At 37.0% G+C, this 19644-nt stretch overlaps 1 protein-coding gene across 1 annotated transcript in view; it reads left to right on the top strand.

Annotated features, from left to right (window-relative positions):
- Positions 1–19644, top strand: part of SLIT3 (slit guidance ligand 3) — a 522803-nt gene that overhangs the window by 361615 nt on the left and 141544 nt on the right. The window contains exons 13-14 of the mRNA XM_082771405.1: positions 6406–6477; positions 18070–18213. Of these exons, the coding sequence (XP_082627531.1) occupies positions 6406–6477; positions 18070–18213 (216 nt within the window). The remainder of the gene's footprint in view (positions 1–6405; positions 6478–18069; positions 18214–19644) is intronic.

The raw sequence follows: 19644 nt of genomic DNA, 5'->3' as shown, positions 1-19644 counted from the left end.
GAGGAGCATGACAGAATCAACCAATTGCAAAAGAATGCATTATCTTAATTTTAAGCAAAAGATTGAGAAATGCTCTATTTGTATTGCATTTGATTTGCAGGTTACATGGTTAAGAATTCCACTTTGCTGGAGTGGAGGTAGTTAATAACTCAGTGCAGGACATGGAGCTGAGTTATAGATTGTTTCATGTTTCAAGACTGCTGCACGAAGTAAACTAATTTTTCATTTAATCAACTCCAAATCAGTCTGCAATATCAGCAAGAGGATAGTATCTGCATTTGGTTATTGTTAATGGCATCAAAGATAAACGTTATTCTCAGGGTCAGTAAACTTCCCACAAGTATACATTTGGAAGGCCATATCCAGACTATCTGGGGACATTTTATGTGATATGACAAAATAGTCTAAGCCTTCAGTGTGTTAAACTGTGAATGAATAAATTTCAGATCACCGCAGAGGGAGAATTCCGTTGCTTTAGTTCATGTACTGAATTAAGCTTGTGAACGATTTAAAAGCTGAGATCAGTCTGGGCACAAAGACAAGAGACTGCTTAGATTTTGATACAGCAGCCCCGTTCAGACAATCATCTCCTGGGTGATGTATGTGGTGTCATTCATGGTGATTTGAAATCTGCAATAAAATACTGTCTATTGCGATAACTGCCAAACTTATTTTAAGGTAACAAATTGCTTTGGATAGTTTTACTGTGATTTATTTAGCCTAACTTGTTATGAAGAAATATGAAATAGTGCAGGAAAAAAAATCATGTCTAAGTTTCTTTCAGATATTAGAAATTTATTGCTGTTTTTTACCCCTATCAATTCCTCCTCTTTTGAAAACGTGAATTCTTATTGAGCCTGTGCCATTGGATGCAGCTTGGGAAATATAATTCTTCCTAGCAAGGATTGTTTTCACAGTCTGAAGGAAAGTTAAAAGCATTTTGAGGACTGAAAAAGACATTGCATAAAGTCAAAATTTGACACTTCAGTAAGAATGTGTGAGCCAAGCCAAAATAAAGGAACAGTTAGCTGGAAACCATATGGTTTAGAGTAAGGGATTCTGTCTTGGGCTTTCATACCCCAAAACAGCTCTGAGTTAACTTCCAGGGAAAGAGCTCCGTATTCTGGAGTCGGACTTAACCAAGCAGCTAAGTCACAACTACCTTTGCAAGTATGATATGCCAAGGAACTGTAAAATAAGGACAGCACAGCAATAACTGTTTCAGACACTTAGAAGAAGGTATGCTAAGCTTAAGTGCATATGAAAGGCTGTGTGTTTGTAAAGCCTGCAAATTCCTTAAGTTCAAAACTGTCCAAGAGGTCAGAATGTCTAGGGACTGTGAAGAATGACTGAGACTTTTACGTTTCAAGACCCTGAGGCTGAAGGGCTCTCAGATACTTTCTCACACAAGATAACGTACTTGTTGCTAGGTATGAAGCAATGCCTCCTTTGTCTGATGTAGTCCAAGCTTTTAGATGAAGCAATGCAGTGACAGTTCCTACTGTTTAATCTTCATATTTAACTACTTAGAACATCAGTTGGATTAATCTGCAAAACTTGAAATTTAATTGTAACAATTAATTTTGAATTGGAAATTTCATAGTTAGTGGTGTATTGGAATAGATACAATTTATATTGGGATATAAAAGTGCAATGCCACAATTGGGGTGAATAATCATAATGGCTTGTTATGGTTTTAATATGCTTATATCCTTTCTTACTGCAGATCCATAGTAACTTTATAGAGGGGATGGGTGAGTTTTTTGAAAATGCAGTAGGTGTTGTACTTCAGCTTTCTGAGTAAACATGTATCTGCCAGCACAATTTCCTACCAAATCCTAATCTCCCCTCCTCTTTCCTGGCATAAAATGTGAACCTTTTGGCCAATTGCAGCTGAAATTGTTGCGGAGGAGCTCTCAGTGATGATAAACTCCCACAGGCTCTGTCCAAGTAGGCAGCTGGGGGAGGAAAAGTCTTAGTGTAATCCTTGGGGAAGCTGTGAGTGTTTGGGCACTACAGATTCCAGATAGGAACTCAAGCATCATAACTTATCTTACACACAGAACTGCACATTTTAATTTAATGAGGGGTAAAAGAAAGGTTTACAAGTCATTCCTTGTCCCAGTTCTCTTAATTGAAAGCAACTAGTTGAACTGGAAAAAAAAAAAAAAAAAAAAAAAAGTCCCATTTTTAGAGCACTTTTTGTAAAAAGCTGAATATAACTGGATTTTCAGCAAACACAGCCTCTTCAGCTAACTAGGGTGCTTCTTCCAGGCACCCACTCTGATGCTTGCAGTGCAGCCAGGGGGCTGCACTCCATCTGCTTTGGCCTTCCCAGGGTTTGGAAGGTTGATGGCAGCCTGAAAACTGCTGTGAGTTGCGAGCCAATCTGCCAGGTGCTTTTGAAGAACAGCAGTTTGTGGTTTGGGGCCATGCTGAAAGCATTTAGCTGTGAAGTGACAAGCTGATGGCTCTGCATGCTACTGAGAATACGACCCCCTCATGGCTCAGCTGCACCTATGCCGTAACGGCAACCTGCTGATGTTAGAAAAGCCACCTGCAAAAAAACTGAGCGAAGTTTGCTTGAGTTAAACATGCAGTGAGGGATCCCCCATGCTGGTCGTTAAGTATTAAATGTACCTGCCTTGTGGAAAAGACAAGAATAACATTTATGCACTGGCGAGTCTGATGTGTTTACACATTTTTGTGACTGTTTTCCCCCTTCAGACTGGTTTCCACCATTGTAAAGGATGCTTCCAGGTGGAGTGCGAAAAGATAGAAAGGAATGATAAGAAAAAGGAGATCTCACAGTCTCTCAATTTATTTTGGCTCAGCCTTTATTTCCTACTTTCAAGTTTAGCATTGTGAATATAGAATTAAGGAATAGCTGACTTTTTTCCCCAAAGAGCACATCATGTTTAGAGCTTTATCTTCTCCACCTGATAGTAAATGACATTTGTCAGAGCTGTGGCTAATTTGATCTTCCACCAAAGTTGAGAAGGCAATCAACAATCAGGAGCACAGAATGAACATTTTAGTATTTTTTTAACATTCTGATAAATGTCATTCTGATTCACTGATTGTCTGTTGACAGCAGTTACTAAACTGATTTCTGTTACATATTAACTTTATTCATGCAGCTTTAATAAAAATATTTTGCGTCTAAATTTCAGATGCTCAAGGATAGGAGAGTTACGTTTCCATGCCAAGCTTGCGCAACAGCTGATAAACCTGCATATCCTGCTAAATATAACCAAAATGCACAAGGAATGCAAGTGTATGTGCATTTTCAGAACTCATAATAACCTAAACAAATCTTCTAAAATTTATCTCTGGTGGTAAGAGCACTGGAGATTTAAATAGAAGTTCTTAACTGACTGGATTAGTTCCCTGCTATATGCCCTTATCAAGTTAGTATTTTGTCTGGTTTGGTTTGGTTGGTTTGGTTTGTGCTGGTTTTTTTGTTTGTTTTTGTTTTTTGCAGCCCCCCTCTTTTCCCTCTCATGTCCCCTCCCAAAGCTGCTGTTCCAGAAACATTGCAGTGTTTGCCTCTGAGATAGGCAGAAGGACAGGACACAGAGGACAGTGGCTGCACTAATGGGGTGTACCTAACCTGGCCGATCTTTTTGGTAGGCTGACTCACTGCATAGTACAATCTTGGAGTGCTGCAGTTGGTACATTCAGAACAAAAGCATCTTGAATCAAGGACCTGCCCGTTGTTCGCAACTGTGGGGACGAGTATGTTTTCCTATCTTAAATAGAAATAATGAGAGCTCTGAGTAGAGTAAAAGTTTATATGCTTTCTATTAGAGTAAATAGAAATAAGTAACTCAACAACTGAGATGCAAGCTATTATGCATCTCCCCTCCTCTTTGCTTCTTTCTGTAGGACCAAACGTTTGACTTCAGCTCTGGCATGGCAGGCAGACAGTGGCATTAGCTAATTTGGCTCTGTGTAGTGCTGAACATGAATATGAATTAGAGACAAGTGCCTGAGCTCTCATACTGACTTTTGTTTAGCTGTTAATTTGTTCGAATGCTAATGTGCCACAAGCACAGAAGACCAATTAGGTTTGAAACTGCTTATTTTCTTTTCATAGCTTCTAAAATTTGAAGCTTTATTTCATTTTAGAAGTTCATTTAATGAGTTTTATTTAGTTCAAAATAATAAACAGGCTGTATAAACACATCCAAGGTTTCAAATTCAGTGGAACTCAGCATTATGACCTCCCTACTTTTAACTAAGTAAATGAAAAATTGCACCAACCGGAGTTAGAGTTTGATATTTGTATTTAGTAGTACCATAACTAACAACTAGGTACAAATATTGAGATTTCTCTAAGGTTTTATTTTACATCAGTGTTTACTATCTCTACTGCCATAATAACCCTTAGTGTGGTGGTGGGATTTTTTCCTTCTTTCCACAGGCATTCGTAAAGGTTAGGTTCGGAAATCTTCCTTCTATTCTGTAGTATTATGCATTACCGATCAGCTGTGATTATCCTGCTACTTCACAGAACTGAAATGTTCGCGCAGCCTCAGGAAGCTTGTCATCTAAACTTTGTGTGTAGGTGATGCACTTGCTAAACAAATACTGTTTGTAAAAAATGGAAACTGAAATAGAAGTATGCTAGATTCTGTAGGCACTAACTTCATGTTTTAACTTTATTTATTATTATTATTGTTATCGTTATTGTTATTATTATTATTATTATTTGTGTACTTATTATTTATGTATTTTATTTATTATTGTTACATACTTTATTTTCAAATGAAATTAGGAAAAATAATTTAATGGTACTGGCGTTCATTACTCACAAAACCCATTAACTGTAACAGTACATTAAAAACCAGCTTCCTGATTCTGCAATAGACAGAAATTATCTTGTTTGTTTAGAGAAAATACAATGCTATGATCATTAGTTTCTTGGGTAGAAGTTCAGATCCTTCTAAACTGCAAAAAACATGAAAAATGAACTTTCAAGTTTAGAATTTCATATCTAAGTTGTGTTGTTTTATTTAGATTCATTGTATTTATGCTCAGGAATGAGCTGATCTGGGAACTCTCCCACAGAGGTGATATACTTCCAATGACTGATGAAGAGCAAACTGAAGTGGCCATATTCTGGGAAGGCCAGAGAGTATTGTAAATGGCCCATCATGCTAAGTGTTTGTTTTTCAGTGTGTTCAACTCGCCATAATAATTTAAATGTTGAAAGATGGGGTAAACCAGGATTTCAGCCAGCATACAAGCCTCACATGGTTGTTTGATTCATTGCATGTTATTCCACATTAAAAAGTCAGGGAATGAACCACTTCAGCACATGAGCAGCACAGCTTTCGTTTATGACTAGGCTGGTTTATAACCATTTACCGTGTCCAATACAGAGCTCAGAATTAAATAAATATTGTTTACCCCAGTTTGAAGTCTATTAAAATGTTTAGGTATGGGATAAAATTTTCAGAGGGAGCCTAGTCATCTTCTCTCTTACCAGCTCCTAACTCAAATTCTGGTTTTCACAAATTTTACCAGCTTATAGAAATCACATGAGTAAATGATTGAAATTAAAGTGTTCTGGTCGTACATGATTTTGTTTTGATCCCTAGGTAGCGCATTTTATTATACTGCCAGTTTTGTCTGTTTTACTTCGAGTTCAGTTTCTGATGATAGTATATCTGCTATTTTCCATTTTAAAAAATGAAATACTTTGAATTTTAAAACTGAATTGTAGGTATCAGTATATATTTATGGTTGAATAAATGGAAGCTTTTACAGTGACTCCTTCTTGTGTTAGTAGTTCTTTATTAATTTTTTTATAAGCAACCTATACCTAAAATTATTTTTGAGTTTCCAAAATCTATCATTATTCCCAGTTCAGGCTATTTTTATTTTTTATGTATATTAGCTAGCTGAAGTTGTAGTAGCAGCTGGTGAAGCCATAATATTTTACCCAGTGATGCCTCTGTCACATTTCATGCAAATTGTTGTATCTTAAGAGGGACAGTTACATGGAATTTTATCTACAACTAGCTTGTGCTTCTTGGCTTTTAAATTCACTATCACTGAGCTGTTTTTGCGTCAGGCAATGTGCCTTTCAATGGTTAAAATACTTCTAAAAAAGGTGAAAAAAAACCTTGACAGAATGAAAAATATTTTAGATACAATTTTTGGATGATGTCCAGTTTCTACATTAGAAATGCTTTCCAACACCAGACGAAGCCTGAATCATAACGACTCATTTAATACCATGTGCTCTCTGAAAAGAAAATGAGATCAGTAGTTAAATGAAATGCCCACAGATCCTGGGCATGGTGCACAAGATCAATAAAGGTGATAATGCAGAGACGGGAGGACACTAAACTGGTCTGTTATTTAAGATTTATTTTGTCTTCCCATATCTTTCAGAGTGCTCTATGGAAACAAGATCACAGAGATTCCCCAGGGACTTTTTGATGATCTTGTGTCTCTGCAGCTGCTGTAAGTATGATCCTTTCCTCTTCTTTATTTTACATACTAACTAGATTTACTGATTTTTCAGCTTCTGACATTAATATAATCATCTTTTCCACTGAAAACTCACTGAGATGTGCTTGTCTGTTGTTTCTGTGTCAGGCAAGAGGGAGGCAAGGGCTGAAATAAAGGTAAGATGCCAACAGTTTTATAGCGCAGTGCATGTAACAGATAATAGACACAGAGAATTTAAGTGTGTGGAGGAAATGAAAGATTCAGCAAAGTCCAAGAAAGGAAATTTGGTCAGTGACTGATGTGAGGGTGGAGTTGCCATATGATTGTTTTTACACATTTAGCATTTGTGGTTGAATATCTAGATCCTTCAGGGCTACTGTGTTGCAAGTATCTGCACATGCAAGCAAAATGGCAATATGAAAGATCTATCTTATTGTTACCAGCCATGCTCAGTATTGTATCCTTTTCATGCCAACTGTGGTTTAGTTGGAGGGAGAAACCATTTCAGAATCTATTGTGTATTCAAGTATTTTGTGCCATGTGTGATTTAATACACTGTCATGATCAGGGATAAGATATACTCGTCAGTATTTATTAATGTACCATAAAAATATTTCCTAAGCCAAATGTGAAATTCCAAATTCCACTCACTCGTCTCCGTAATCACACTGGGAACCCTTAACTCCTTCAGAGAAGGAAATCAGTTACTATTTCAGCCAGTCAGCAGAGGGAGCAGATGTGAAGAACTTCTATTCCTAGCATTCTGAATATCATCTTGGGTTATGTACTCAGAGAATGTGATATATAAAACTAAGTGATTCTGGCTCATATCTCATGTCCCCCCACCCCACTCCACAAAACTCCCAAATAATAAATGAAATAAAATGTAAAATAAAAAATGTAGCTTTTTAACATGTTATTGTAAGCCTTTCGTTCTTGACACAACTAGAAATGAAAGTCCAAAATGTCATGATTAATCTTTAATGTGTGCCATTGTCTTTGAAGTACATGTAGCTGTATGCTATACAAAAATAGGTGTGGATTTTGATTATAAATCCATGAGCAAAGAGAAAGAGCTAATTTGTAAAATAGTTCAAAATTGCTCTATGTTAAGCAGAGGATTATTCAGGTGTGTAATTTAGCCATAAGATCTCAATTGCAAACATAGGCCATCTTATTCTAGAGAAGGACAAGCAAGAGCACATATGGTTTGGCTATGACAAACCTTGAGCTGCGATGGTAGCAAGCTGTTCATCTCCTCCTGCAGACAGCCAATTATTTTGTCTTGGCCTTTTGCACATACTTTTTCTGGCAGCTCCTTTCCTCTCCCATACCTCCCAAGTTTGTTAGTACTTCAGTGCCTTTGCGATCAGTCTGTGCACTAGGAGAAGACTGCATATTTAGGAGGGTGGTAGTTTAACATCAGTGAGAGTAATAAGCACGAAAGTGCTTAGAAGCTGGGACCTGGTGCATGTTGATAGAGCTGGCATGTTTGTCGCTGTTAAATTCATGTTGTGTTTGGTACAACAAAGATGCTGTGGGTAAAAGGAAAGCTAAAACTTTACCCGTTATTTTGATCCCTGCAAAAGAAACTATTAAAATCCAAGCTTTATCAAACTCTTGGGTTTTTGTTGTTGGTTGGTTGGTTGTGTATGTTTTTTTTCTATCTAGAAAGTATATTATGTTTACTAGTTTGAAGCAATACACAATTGCTGTTTCTAACCCAGGACTCTTTACAGATGCTGTTTCTCCAAGTAGAAAAAAAAGAAAATACCACTCAACACATGGCTCACACGTTGCCCTATAAAAATGGGGGTCTAGAGTTCTTGAATAAAGCATTAAACATGTTTCAGCCCCTTTTTCCTATAGTTCTTTTGTGCGTGTAGTGCAGGCTTTCAGTGAGTTACTTGCTGGAGCCCAGATGCAGTAATTTTCCAGTGTGAATTAGCTGACAGCTTTCTGTTATGGGGACAAAATCTATATGCCAGAGAACAGTTAAAAAGTTTAACCATTTAAATATTCTCAAGCTGAGAAGATGTAAGTATGTAAATCTTGAGAGGTTGCCCTGTTTATGGGATTCCCAGAGTCCTGTGACTCCAGTGGCTTTCAGGGACTTTTGAAAGAATTTAAATATAAAGTAGCTGTTGGCAAGGTGAACATTGGGTGATTATGCACACTATTCTGATCATGACTTTGAAGCAAGTATTGTGGGATTGCTTGTAGTATTTTAACGGATACCTAAAAAATAAACAGCATTTGCTGTTTTTAGACCTGCTGTTGAACAGTTGGAAAAGTGCCCTATGATTAGATCTAATTTAGTGTTCAGTGGGCTCTAGATTGGATTTCTTCCTATTAGTCTGGAGACATACTGATAAGAAGGCTATGATTAAAGTATCCTGGTAGCCAGTATAATTTCCTAAGCTTGAGCTGGAACATTTTTGAAAATATATTGGTCTTATGGTACGGCAGCACACCCTCAGAAAAAGGGGAATGGTGGTGGGTCCTGTGTAAAAGTGTTGAGATGTTATTTAGAAGGAAAAAATACTGTGAAATTGCAGAGCAGATAATATTGTTGTTTACTGTTTTGGGTAAGACTCATCATGACCTCTCAGAAATGTCCTTATCCTTCTGTTTAAATACACTATGACACTACAGGCCCAGATGACTCCACCTTTATTCAGGCAGAATTGTTTTGTGTAAGTGCCCTACACCTACAGGCACTACCACTAATGTCAAAAATGCTGTAGCTGGGTAAAGTAATACTCAACTCAGGCATGTCAGCATCTTAAACTGTCCAATCTGTCTTTGGTGTGTGGAAAAAGAAGAATTCAGAACAAGTTTTATATTACCTGGCTAGCATTAGAATTCCGTATTTCTGTCACACAAGACAGAGGTAAGTCAATAACATATTTAGCAGAAAAGAAACCAGGCACATCTAGATATTATTTTTTGTTTTTAGTAGTATTTTTTAGTTCGAACCCTATTGGGTTATTTTAAATATTGTTTTTGAAGTCTTCATTGTTAAATAGTTAACATTCCCCATGTAAATAATCACATTATTGGATTTCTGTTAAATTGCTGATTTCACAAATCTTAATGTTTTCCTAAATACGCAATTTTAACCAACTCAAGAGCAAAGGTTACTGTGCAAGTCCAACTATACATCTGTTCTGTGGAAAAGAAGCTTTTCTTGGACCATGCCATTTTCCTTAACCTGTTTGAAGTTTCCAGGAGAGAGGATACTAGAAAGCTACTGTAGCCTGTCCTTCATACGTGCTTCTTTTCAGCAGACTGGATCAAATGTCTTCTGAGAGTTTTAGGTCAATCTGGATTTGGCAAAGGGGGGAAAATGGAATCTGATTTTTTTTTTTTTTATAGTAAACTTTAACTTTCATTTCACTGTGCCATTAATCAGCCCAAAGTATGGAATAGAATTTGCTTAATTATCAATGCTTGTGTAAATTGTTGAATATCAGAAGGGTGGAAAGGGTTTCACCTAAAGGTGGTTTCAGCTTAAGTTTTCAAGTAAGTGCTAGGTATGGGCAATTTGAATGCCTGTTCAGGAGGCCTTAAGCTGAACTGAATCTGTCTAGAAAGTGGAATACATTTGAATGTCCTTCTCACCTGTCTTTCAGCTTTCCTGGAATGTGGACAAGCTCTTTCATGAGCCCTTGAGTTTGCCAAGCAGTCTGCCAGTCACTGCACAGGGGGCACAACATAATGCTGTGCAGTTCTTTCTTTTTCAGCAGCGCTGTGACAGATAAACTTGACGGTTGCTCTGCTTGCTCCTAAAGGAGCAAATGTGCAGAGCCAGCCTGCAGTGAAACAGAGTCAAGTGGCTCAAGGCAGTGAGCTGTGGATAATGGGCACCAAGTTTGTTAACCAGTATTTTTCATACCTAAGTAATACACTTTCTTTTCTCCAGCCATATTAAAACAAACATTCTGGGAGCCTTTTTATTAGTTTTACATTTAATGCTTCAGAGTGCTGTGTTTTCTGGAACCGAAAGATATAAAATCTCTACTGTTTAAAGAGATTATATAGCAAAATAATATGAGTGGATGAAATCTCATTTTTCATGTCTGGCAAGTATCAGTTTTCAATAAATCCTCCTTCTTCAGGGAGCTTACTTTGCATAGTTACTAATCATACAAATGCTCAGGTGTGTTGATCCTAAATCTCATGGCTGAGATCCCCATGGTTTGCTGGACAAGCTCTGTGGGCAAGAAGAAATCCCATAGTCAACTCTGTATTGATGTTGGTTCAAGCAGATACACTGCTGATGTACATATATATTGAAAGCAGAGGTTTGTTGATGATACCTAGATTTTGACATATTGACAGATAAAATAAATTCAAAAATGGTGAAAAAATAAACTTCCAGATCCAATCACCTAACCTGAGTTAAATTTGGAACTAGATCTGATTGGTACAACTCAGACTGACCTTTATTTAGAACAGGTTTGTTCAAAGTGGCTAGTTGTTTATATGCTTCTAAAAACTGCTACTATCAACCTTCCCCAAACTCAACAAGTCATACTTTCTTTGAGTTATTGGACCTCTTACTGTGCTTTTTATGCTGTTTCTCCTCAGATGCGTGGTATGATATTTGGTACTGTCATAGCTTTTCTGGTGAGGTTGCTTGGAAAATAGCTCCATAGTAAACTTGCCAAGTCTAAAGTACTTGCCTTGTTTGTAATTGTAAAGAGAATCCCAGTACTTAAGAGCTTAAAATAGGATCTATGATCTACCAAATATTTATTGTGCACTTTTAGAGCTTGTTAGACGCTCAAAGAAAATCCAGTGAAGCACAAACCCATATGAAGTATTAAATATATATATATATATATATAAAAACTCTAAAGAATGCATATCAGTTCCAATACTTTGTATTGTATACATTGAACTGTTGTATCATTAAATGGAGATGCAAAGAGCATATAAATGCCAGAATAAAGGAATGACATTTCTCCATTTCCAAGTCCTTTGTAACACAGTAGTCTCTCCTTCACGTAACAATATTCTGAGCTATAAGTAATGTTAGTAAGTAAGATTTCTTCATTTTTCTCATGGCAAAGAGAGAATAGGCATAAAATGAGAGCTTCTGACTGGATATAAGGGAAAACATTTTCACAATGATGAGTCAAGCAGTGGAGCAGAAGTCGTGCATCTCTGTTCCTGAAGGTTTTAAAGACAAGACTGAAAAAAAACTCTGAGCAAACTGGTCTGACCTCACAGCTCACCCTGTTTTGGGCAGTCTACAAGGACAAGAAACCTTTTGAGCTTACTGCCATCACGAATTACCCTGTGGGCCAACAAAATAATTATTTCTCAGATAAGGCTAGTTGAATTAAATTGGTCCTGCTTTTAGTGGGTTTCAGACCAGATGACCTCCCAAGGTCCTTTGCAACCTATGTCATTTCTGGATTTTGTGATTCTAATTTCTTAGCAAAATGGCATGGGGACTTTTTCTTTGATACTCAGAACAGCTACAGCAGAGCTACTGTGCAGCCCTCATCCTTCTAGTCCAGGACAAAATGCTCTCTGCACAGACCTGTTTAATAGCTTTAGAATTGTTTTCAAGCCTTTTGCCTCAAGCTTTTTTTCTTTAGATTTCTGCATTTAGGCTGCTGTTGTGATAATATTACTAAACTCAATAACTGCTGTTAAAGTGAGGGAGCAGCATCTGCCAGACACAGAAATACAATTACAGTCAAGCACTAATGAAAGACTGCAACAGCATCTGCTTTTTCTGTGTCACTTCTGTAATCTGTCTGCATGCAGCTTCCCAAAACAACCGCTAGTTCATACGTCAGCTTGTAATTTATTAGCTCTTCTGACGCCAGTGCTCCAAGCTGGACTCACCTGACAGAAACTCTCCTAGCAATTATTATACAAGAAACTATCTCCCTGATAGTGCAGGAAGTTGAGAAAATGTGTTCATTCCCCTGTGTATCTGAATTATCATATGGTTATCTGTAGGTGTAAAATGGACAATATCAAATTTTGAATAGCAGATGTGTAGATGCTACAATGACACATGCTTATAATACTCCAGGTAGTAACATGCATATGACGCAATTGTTTTACAGATTTTATTCTTCAAAACAATAAGTTGTTTGCAACTTCAAATAGAGTTGCAGTCTGTTGGATGAGGAATGAAATGAGGCCTTTAAAATCTCTCCAAACTAGGACTATCAGACTATGCTCTGCACTTCCTTTTTGACTCATTATAAGCTCATTTTCCATTTTAATTTACTTTGAATAAATTTGTCATCACCATCATCCAGCTCCCTGAATGGGGAGAAACACTTCAAGCTGGTTCAAGTAAGCGTGATGATGAGTTGACACTGAGTATTATCAATTGAGGCACTGACAGACTCTTTGGTGGTCAGTCATCACATTAGAAAATGTAAATTTTAGTAGATGTCAAAATATCTTTACACACGGAGGCAGTCGGATTGCTCCTCTATGCTCCAGGCCATTCTGAAACATTTCTGGAACCTAATGTGACTATTTTGCCAATAAGTAAGCAGGGACACACAACTACATCATTAGGTGCAGCTCATCAGTGACTGCTCAGATGGCTGTTGTAGCTCATCTGACACAGCCCTTGACTGGATACTTGCATATTGGCACTTCAGCTGTTCTCCCATAATAAACTGCGTTAAATGCAAAAAAGGTCTCAATACCCTACAGATTTCAAACCAAAATGCTGGAAAAACCTTGCTGAAAAAAATATCTTGACTTTTGGTAACAGGTATTTTATATACTAAGGAGTGTTTTCTGCCAGGAGTCCTTTCCTTGCTGCCATGTAGTACCTTTGAAAGTAGGTGAAGCCTTTGATTATTGATATTCTATAAAAGGCACATGTATTCAATTTGTATGCTGCTTTTACTTGTGCAAATGACTTCATTTCTCCTCTCCTATGCATTTTGCATCTGCCTTTCTCTGGTGAGTTCTCATTTCCCCAGCAGAGTTTGGCATGTAGGATGTGCCAGACACTTCATGGGATTCTTTTTCATTGTGTTGCCATCATTGTTAAAACAAAATGATAGTAAAAGGAAAGATAAGAATTTTTCTAGTGGTTCTGAGCAGCTTTTTTCCCCTACTACTTTCCTTTGGCTCATTACTCTACCTAGGATGATTTCTGGTCCGTTCTATAGCAACAGAAATCAACCTGCAGTCTCCAGTATGTGTTAAGGTTGCTAGGCTGCTATTACGGTCTCTGAGTTACGTAGTTATTTGTTGATAGTTTGATTACTTGACTTCACTGAGCTGAGAATGCAAACACTGCTAAGGGTAAAAGCCATATCAACATCCCCATTTGCTCTTAAAAAGCAATTTCTTCGATCATTTTGGTTTTGGAGTTCAAAATGTTATTTAAATGTTAATCACTTGAAACTGTGCTTGGGCATATAATTCAATTATGAGACCATCTTAATTATGCAGATGGTGCTTATGAGCATCTGATACAATTACAGTGCCAATTCAGTACACATTTGTTCAAAGGGCTTAGCTGAAACATGTTATTATTTCAATGAGTGTGGACACACATCCCTCTTTCAGGAAAGGGATCGTGGAATTGTGATACTGCTTACTGTTTCAGTGGTCTGCAGAGCACAGTGTCCTTAACCATCATCCCGTATTCTGGGGTGGTCCTAGACTTGCAAGAGGATTTCTTCATGTTTTTAACATATCCAGTGGGATGAAAATGGAGACTTGAGTTAATAATCTTTCCTTCCTCTGGGTAGCATGCAGTTTTATTTCTACTTGAATTTTTAACCTACATTTGAGTGGTGCACCACATCTGGAAGCCATGTGTAAATCTCAATCCAATCAAGCTGATAACAAAATGGGAAAATTAGTGGAGTTTACTTTCATAATAAATCGGTGCAAAACAAATAGCATGCAATTCTTGATAAAAGATGACTCAGCTTTTAATATTGTCCCTTCTTTTGGTGCAAGTCCAATGAAAATAAACTCATAGTCTCTTTTACATCATAGCTCGTTGTTTAGGCAAGATCAGCATTTCTGTTTGCTACAGTATATCTGTTTTTCTAGTTTGCCTTTGTGTTAAAAAAAAAAAAATCATATTTAACTATATGTGAGGCCAGTCACATTTACCTAATTAATAATTAAAAGCCTGGGGGGCTGTGACATTTAAGAAGGAATCAAAAAAGAATTGGAATAATATCCATAATGGATATTTTAAAATAGTTGAGTGTTTTGAAAGAAGATACATAAACCTTAATGCTTATGGCCAAAAGTCATCCTCTAATTCACAGCAAGTAGGAGGTAAAAAAAAAAAAAAAAAAAAAAGAGGGTCTGATTTATTTTGTTTTCTCATGGTTTTCCACTTTCGTTTCCCTTTCTCGCTGATTCTGGTCAGAAATAGGACATTAATCTATGTTATGATTTTATGATTCACCCGGTATGGCTACATCTGGATTAGTATTAAGCACACCATCTGCCCTCTTTAGATTTAGGTACTGCACATATATTGTGTAGACGGTATAAGGAATAGGTGTTGTCACCCTGGAAGAGCTTTGTAGTACTTGAATTCCCTCTTCTAAACAGTCTGCAGAAGCACTTTCCTTTTACAAATTACTTTCTCTGATGCTTAAAGCAGAGGGTGTGCCTCTGTACTCTGTATTTGTGACTACGCATAGGATAAGTTTTGCTCATTTTTAGTGTTTGGCTCATACAGAAATGTCACTGATTATATGACCATGAATCTAGTCACCAAACATTTATGCTAGGAAACCTTGTCACATTGTACATTCTAATTGCCAGCATTGGGTTTATTCATGTTTTGTTGAAAGACAGAATGAATTTAAATCCTGTGTTTGACTGCAGTTCCAGGTCAACTTTGCTCTGAGGGCTTATTAAGTGGGATCAATGACTGTTAAACTTCTAGCCCATTCTTCAAAGGGGGTGAGCAGCATCTGTAGAGCTTTGCACTGCTATGTGTGCACTTCTTAAAGCAGACACGATGGTTGTCCATATATAAGAATCCAAGAGTAGTTCAGTTGTAAATTCTCTTATTCCTGAGATTATCTTCAATTTGCGTAATGGTTTATTAGAAGTGCTACTTGCAATATAAACTAGAAGTATAATAATAGAAGAAAATAACATCTAGTAAAATATATCAAAGTACATTCTTGCTTCCAGTTTCTTTCCTGTATAACTAGGTACCAAGCCAAGGTATAACAAGGTACGAAGCCATGGAGCAACCAATCTAAGTTTATGTGCATTACCTAAAAACAACGTGAGACCAATACCCAAGGATGGGGAGTAGATACGGGAGTGTTTGCAACATTTACTGTATGTCTGTGGCTATTGTTCAAAACTCAGTAAATGATTATGCTTTCTAATGACTTGTTAACCTGTTCTTTATATAAAAGATAAAGTACAAGTATAAAAGAGAAATGCATAATGCATGAGAACTGAGCTGTAGAAGGCTGCTTTGGCTTAGACATATGAATGGCTATTAGAAGCAAGTAGTAAGAGATGACATTGATGTTTGTTGTTGAAGCAAAATCTCAGAAGTCTAATAAACAGGAGGAACTATTCTGGAACTTTATTGTGAAAATTACAGTTATTTCTAATGGAGTCAATGGAAGTATGGATTAGGAGTCATGTAATTATCAGACAAAAATACTGGCAACAGAGAGGTCATAGTAATGCTGCTCATGATACCATAAAATGATTTGCATTATTAGTTCGTGCAAAAATATGACCTAATTTGTCTGTTGCCTTCAATGGGACTTTCTCTTACCTTACATCAAAATTCTTTTTCCAAGACTCATGGAGAAGAAAATTTAGGTGAGTTGGTATTGACTTTTCTGTTGGCTGGAGTGGTGAGTTCTGCTCTAACACCCTCTCACTGCCTTCCTTGAGAAAAGGACTCTGCCCAAGTATATATCCATCTTCTGCACAGCACAGTTACTGTATGCTGTTAATACAGTAATGAGGCTCTGCCAAATTGATGGTGGGAGCACAGAGCTGTAGAGTGCAAAATGTTCCAAAGGTTTCAGCAATGGAAAGGCATGGTGCTATGCAGAAGAAGCGCTTTTTGAACTTATATTTTGGAGCAAAAGAAAAGCATCATATGCAGCTAACAAGTGTGCATTTGTTGCCTGTTAGGTTGGCCTGTTGTCTAGAGTGCTCTATGTGCAGTTTCTCAAAAACAGACAATCCCTGTGAGTTTTAAAGCGTGTTTAATGGAAAATGTCTTTTCCTTTCTACCTATAAATACATTTGCCTTCTGATTTGATATGAGCATGGAATCTCATGGAGAGTCACACTAACATAATATTAAACCTTTCAAACTCAACAGCAAAGTAGCGAGAACTTTCTGATGAAGTGAGATGGGTTAATACCATACCCTGTTTGCGATGTACCATTTTTTTAATACTTATAGTAGTTGAAAAATGTGGATTTTAGCTCATCTAAGGATAGGTCATTTCTTGTCTATTTTCCTTCTATGTGTGAAATATCACATATGTAGATGACAGTGGCAATTTAAGTGCTCCTCTGTTTGACTGTCTCATAAAGCAATCCAGCTTGTTGTTGAGATGGTATATACTATATAGTTGCCAGGACTCTGGCTAGATAACATAAGAGAACTTGCACAAGCCCTGTCATAGATTTTCTGGCTGAACTGATGAGTTTTACTAACTGGTTGCTGTGTAGATGTGCAAACTAAAGTATAAACAAATAAATAAAAGCATGACAAAATATCTTTGTGCTGCTTTTCCAAAGCTGCAAAGTCATCTGACGTAAATTGAATGAAATATCTTCACAGAATTGTAGGACAATTGAAGTTGGAGGGAACATCAGGTGGTTACTAGCCAAAAAGACCTAAGAACCTTTACTCAAAGCAGTCAGCTTACTAGATTGGAGAAGGTTGTTAATGATGTTATCCGGTCTTGTCTTGAAATCTCCAATGGTGGAGGTGGTGCAACTTCTTTGAGTAACCTGTCCCACTTCTTGGCTATCCTTAGGCATGAAGTGAGTTGGATTTCAGTAAGTTTTAGTCCAGACCCTACATTGCTTTCTTCTTGTCTCTGAGGCGAATCACATTTTCTGTTCTTCCATGATCCAATTTACCCTGCATTGCTTATCACAAGATGTCAACCTTCAGAAATTTCAGTTAGACTTAAGACAGCTGCCAACTATAGAAAACTGAAAAAGGAAAAGAAAAAAAAAAAAAAGGTTTTGTCATTGTGGACTTCGTATGTGTGTGTGTATGGAATAGCAAGGTGGGAAGTGTTTGCCGTTTCCATGCATATTAAGCTGAAGTCTTTAAATATTTGTTTGGAATTTTGAACAAATGGGGAAGGTGAGGCATTAAAAAAAAATTAAGTATTTGAATCTAGCTAGCACTGTTATATGTCTATATGTTTCTCTAGCTATGAGAGTACTAATATTGTCTGTGTTTTTTTCACCTTTTTAATGTAACAAGCAAATGGAGATGTGTAAATATGGAGTGGCTTTGGTGACTGGGTTAATATGTTTTAGATTTAACCCCAAAGTTCAGTCTATCTTTATTTGATTATAATAAGATTAATGAATTATAAACCTTTCCTCTATTTTCAGGCTTCTCAATGCCAATAAGATCAACTGCCTGAGGGTAAACACGTTCCAAGGTCTGCATAATCTCAAACTGCTATCTCTTTACGACAACAAACTGCAGACCATCAGCAAGGGGCTCTTTGCGCCACTTCGATCGATCCAGACTCTGTGAGTATGCAGGCATATCAGAAATGACAAGCTCTCCTTTTTTCCCAAAAGACGTTGCCTGTCTTTGCAAAGGATGTGCATCTGACATTAAGAAAATTTGAAAGAGACACCAAGGTAGCGGCCCCTCCTTTTCTGAAAGAAACAAAAGGAGCAAGATAAAGAGAACTGTTGCGTAAATTCAGCACAGCTACCTATAGTAATGTAGTTACGTAAACATCATAAGTGAATTAAGCTACCCAATTAATTCATTCATACTGTTTGTTGGAAGGTGATATGCACAAATTTGACTCTGCACAATATATGAACAGGGGATTCTATTTAAAAAATTGCCTAACAGTTTTTAACGAGCTAGTGAGATGGTGTAGCTCCTCACTGCGGCTGAGTTATGCTGTACCAGTCATTGCTTCTGAAATCATATTTCAGTTAACATTCCACTTTAAGGGAAATGATGCACTGTATTACTTCATCCATTAAGAAAATTCACTAAATATTTTTTGAATGTCTTTGAATTGGAGGCATTAGGAGAAGCATTAGCTTCAGAAGCAAAACTGGGAGCAAAAGTATGGAAATGACTTGATACTTTACAGAAGAAGGTTTCATCCTAAAGCTGTGAGTAGGAAGATAATAAGGTAATAGGACTTCTTCAGAACTGGAGTTGGCAGCCTGATATAAATGAAAAATAAGAAACAACCCCCTCATACACAATATTGTCTGTTTATATACATTTGTATGTGCATTTATAGGTATAAGCCTCTGTATATTTGTGTATATAAATATATGCACATATATTTTTAATACTGGAAATGCATTACACAAATTAATTTTATAATTGTTTTAATTCCCAAGTAAATGAATTAATATGGATTATTCCTAGCTGCAGGGTATCTGCTACCTCCTCAGTCAGCCAGAAGCACAACCTTAATTTCCAACAGATATCTGGCCAGTACTTATTGTTGTGAACCATTAAGACATTAGAATAATCAGGTAGAAATCCCAGCCCACCTCATCCGTGCACACCATCTGCTACAACTGTAATTTTCAGACTATGTATGTGTGAGCATAGATACATACGTAAACAAGTGCGACAGAAGATTCAATTACAAGGGTACATGTGATTTGTCAATTTAAACAGGCAACACCCTATAAGATTTTTTAAAAAAATCAATCTCTTTGGTTTCTATGAGTTTTTATTAGCACTGCTGTTGGCCGTTACTTAGAATGGCCTTGCTGCATCCATTAGGATGCTTTTCCAAGAAATCTTTTGATTCATTCTCCCATTTTTGTTACTCCAAGTGATTGCAATTTTCTGCTTTTTTTTTTTTTTTTTGTAGAACAACAAAACTAGGCCATGTCCTGTGTCATATGCTTACTTGTTTGCTCTCTGGACCTTTCATAGCAGGAATGGCATGGTTTTACTACAACAGCAATCTT

This window comes from Aythya marila (assembly GCF_965140915.1).
Source record: "Aythya marila genome assembly, chromosome: 14".
Taxonomy (NCBI): domain Eukaryota; kingdom Metazoa; phylum Chordata; class Aves; order Anseriformes; family Anatidae; genus Aythya; species Aythya marila.
This window is presented reverse-complemented; position numbering and strand designations above follow the sequence as displayed.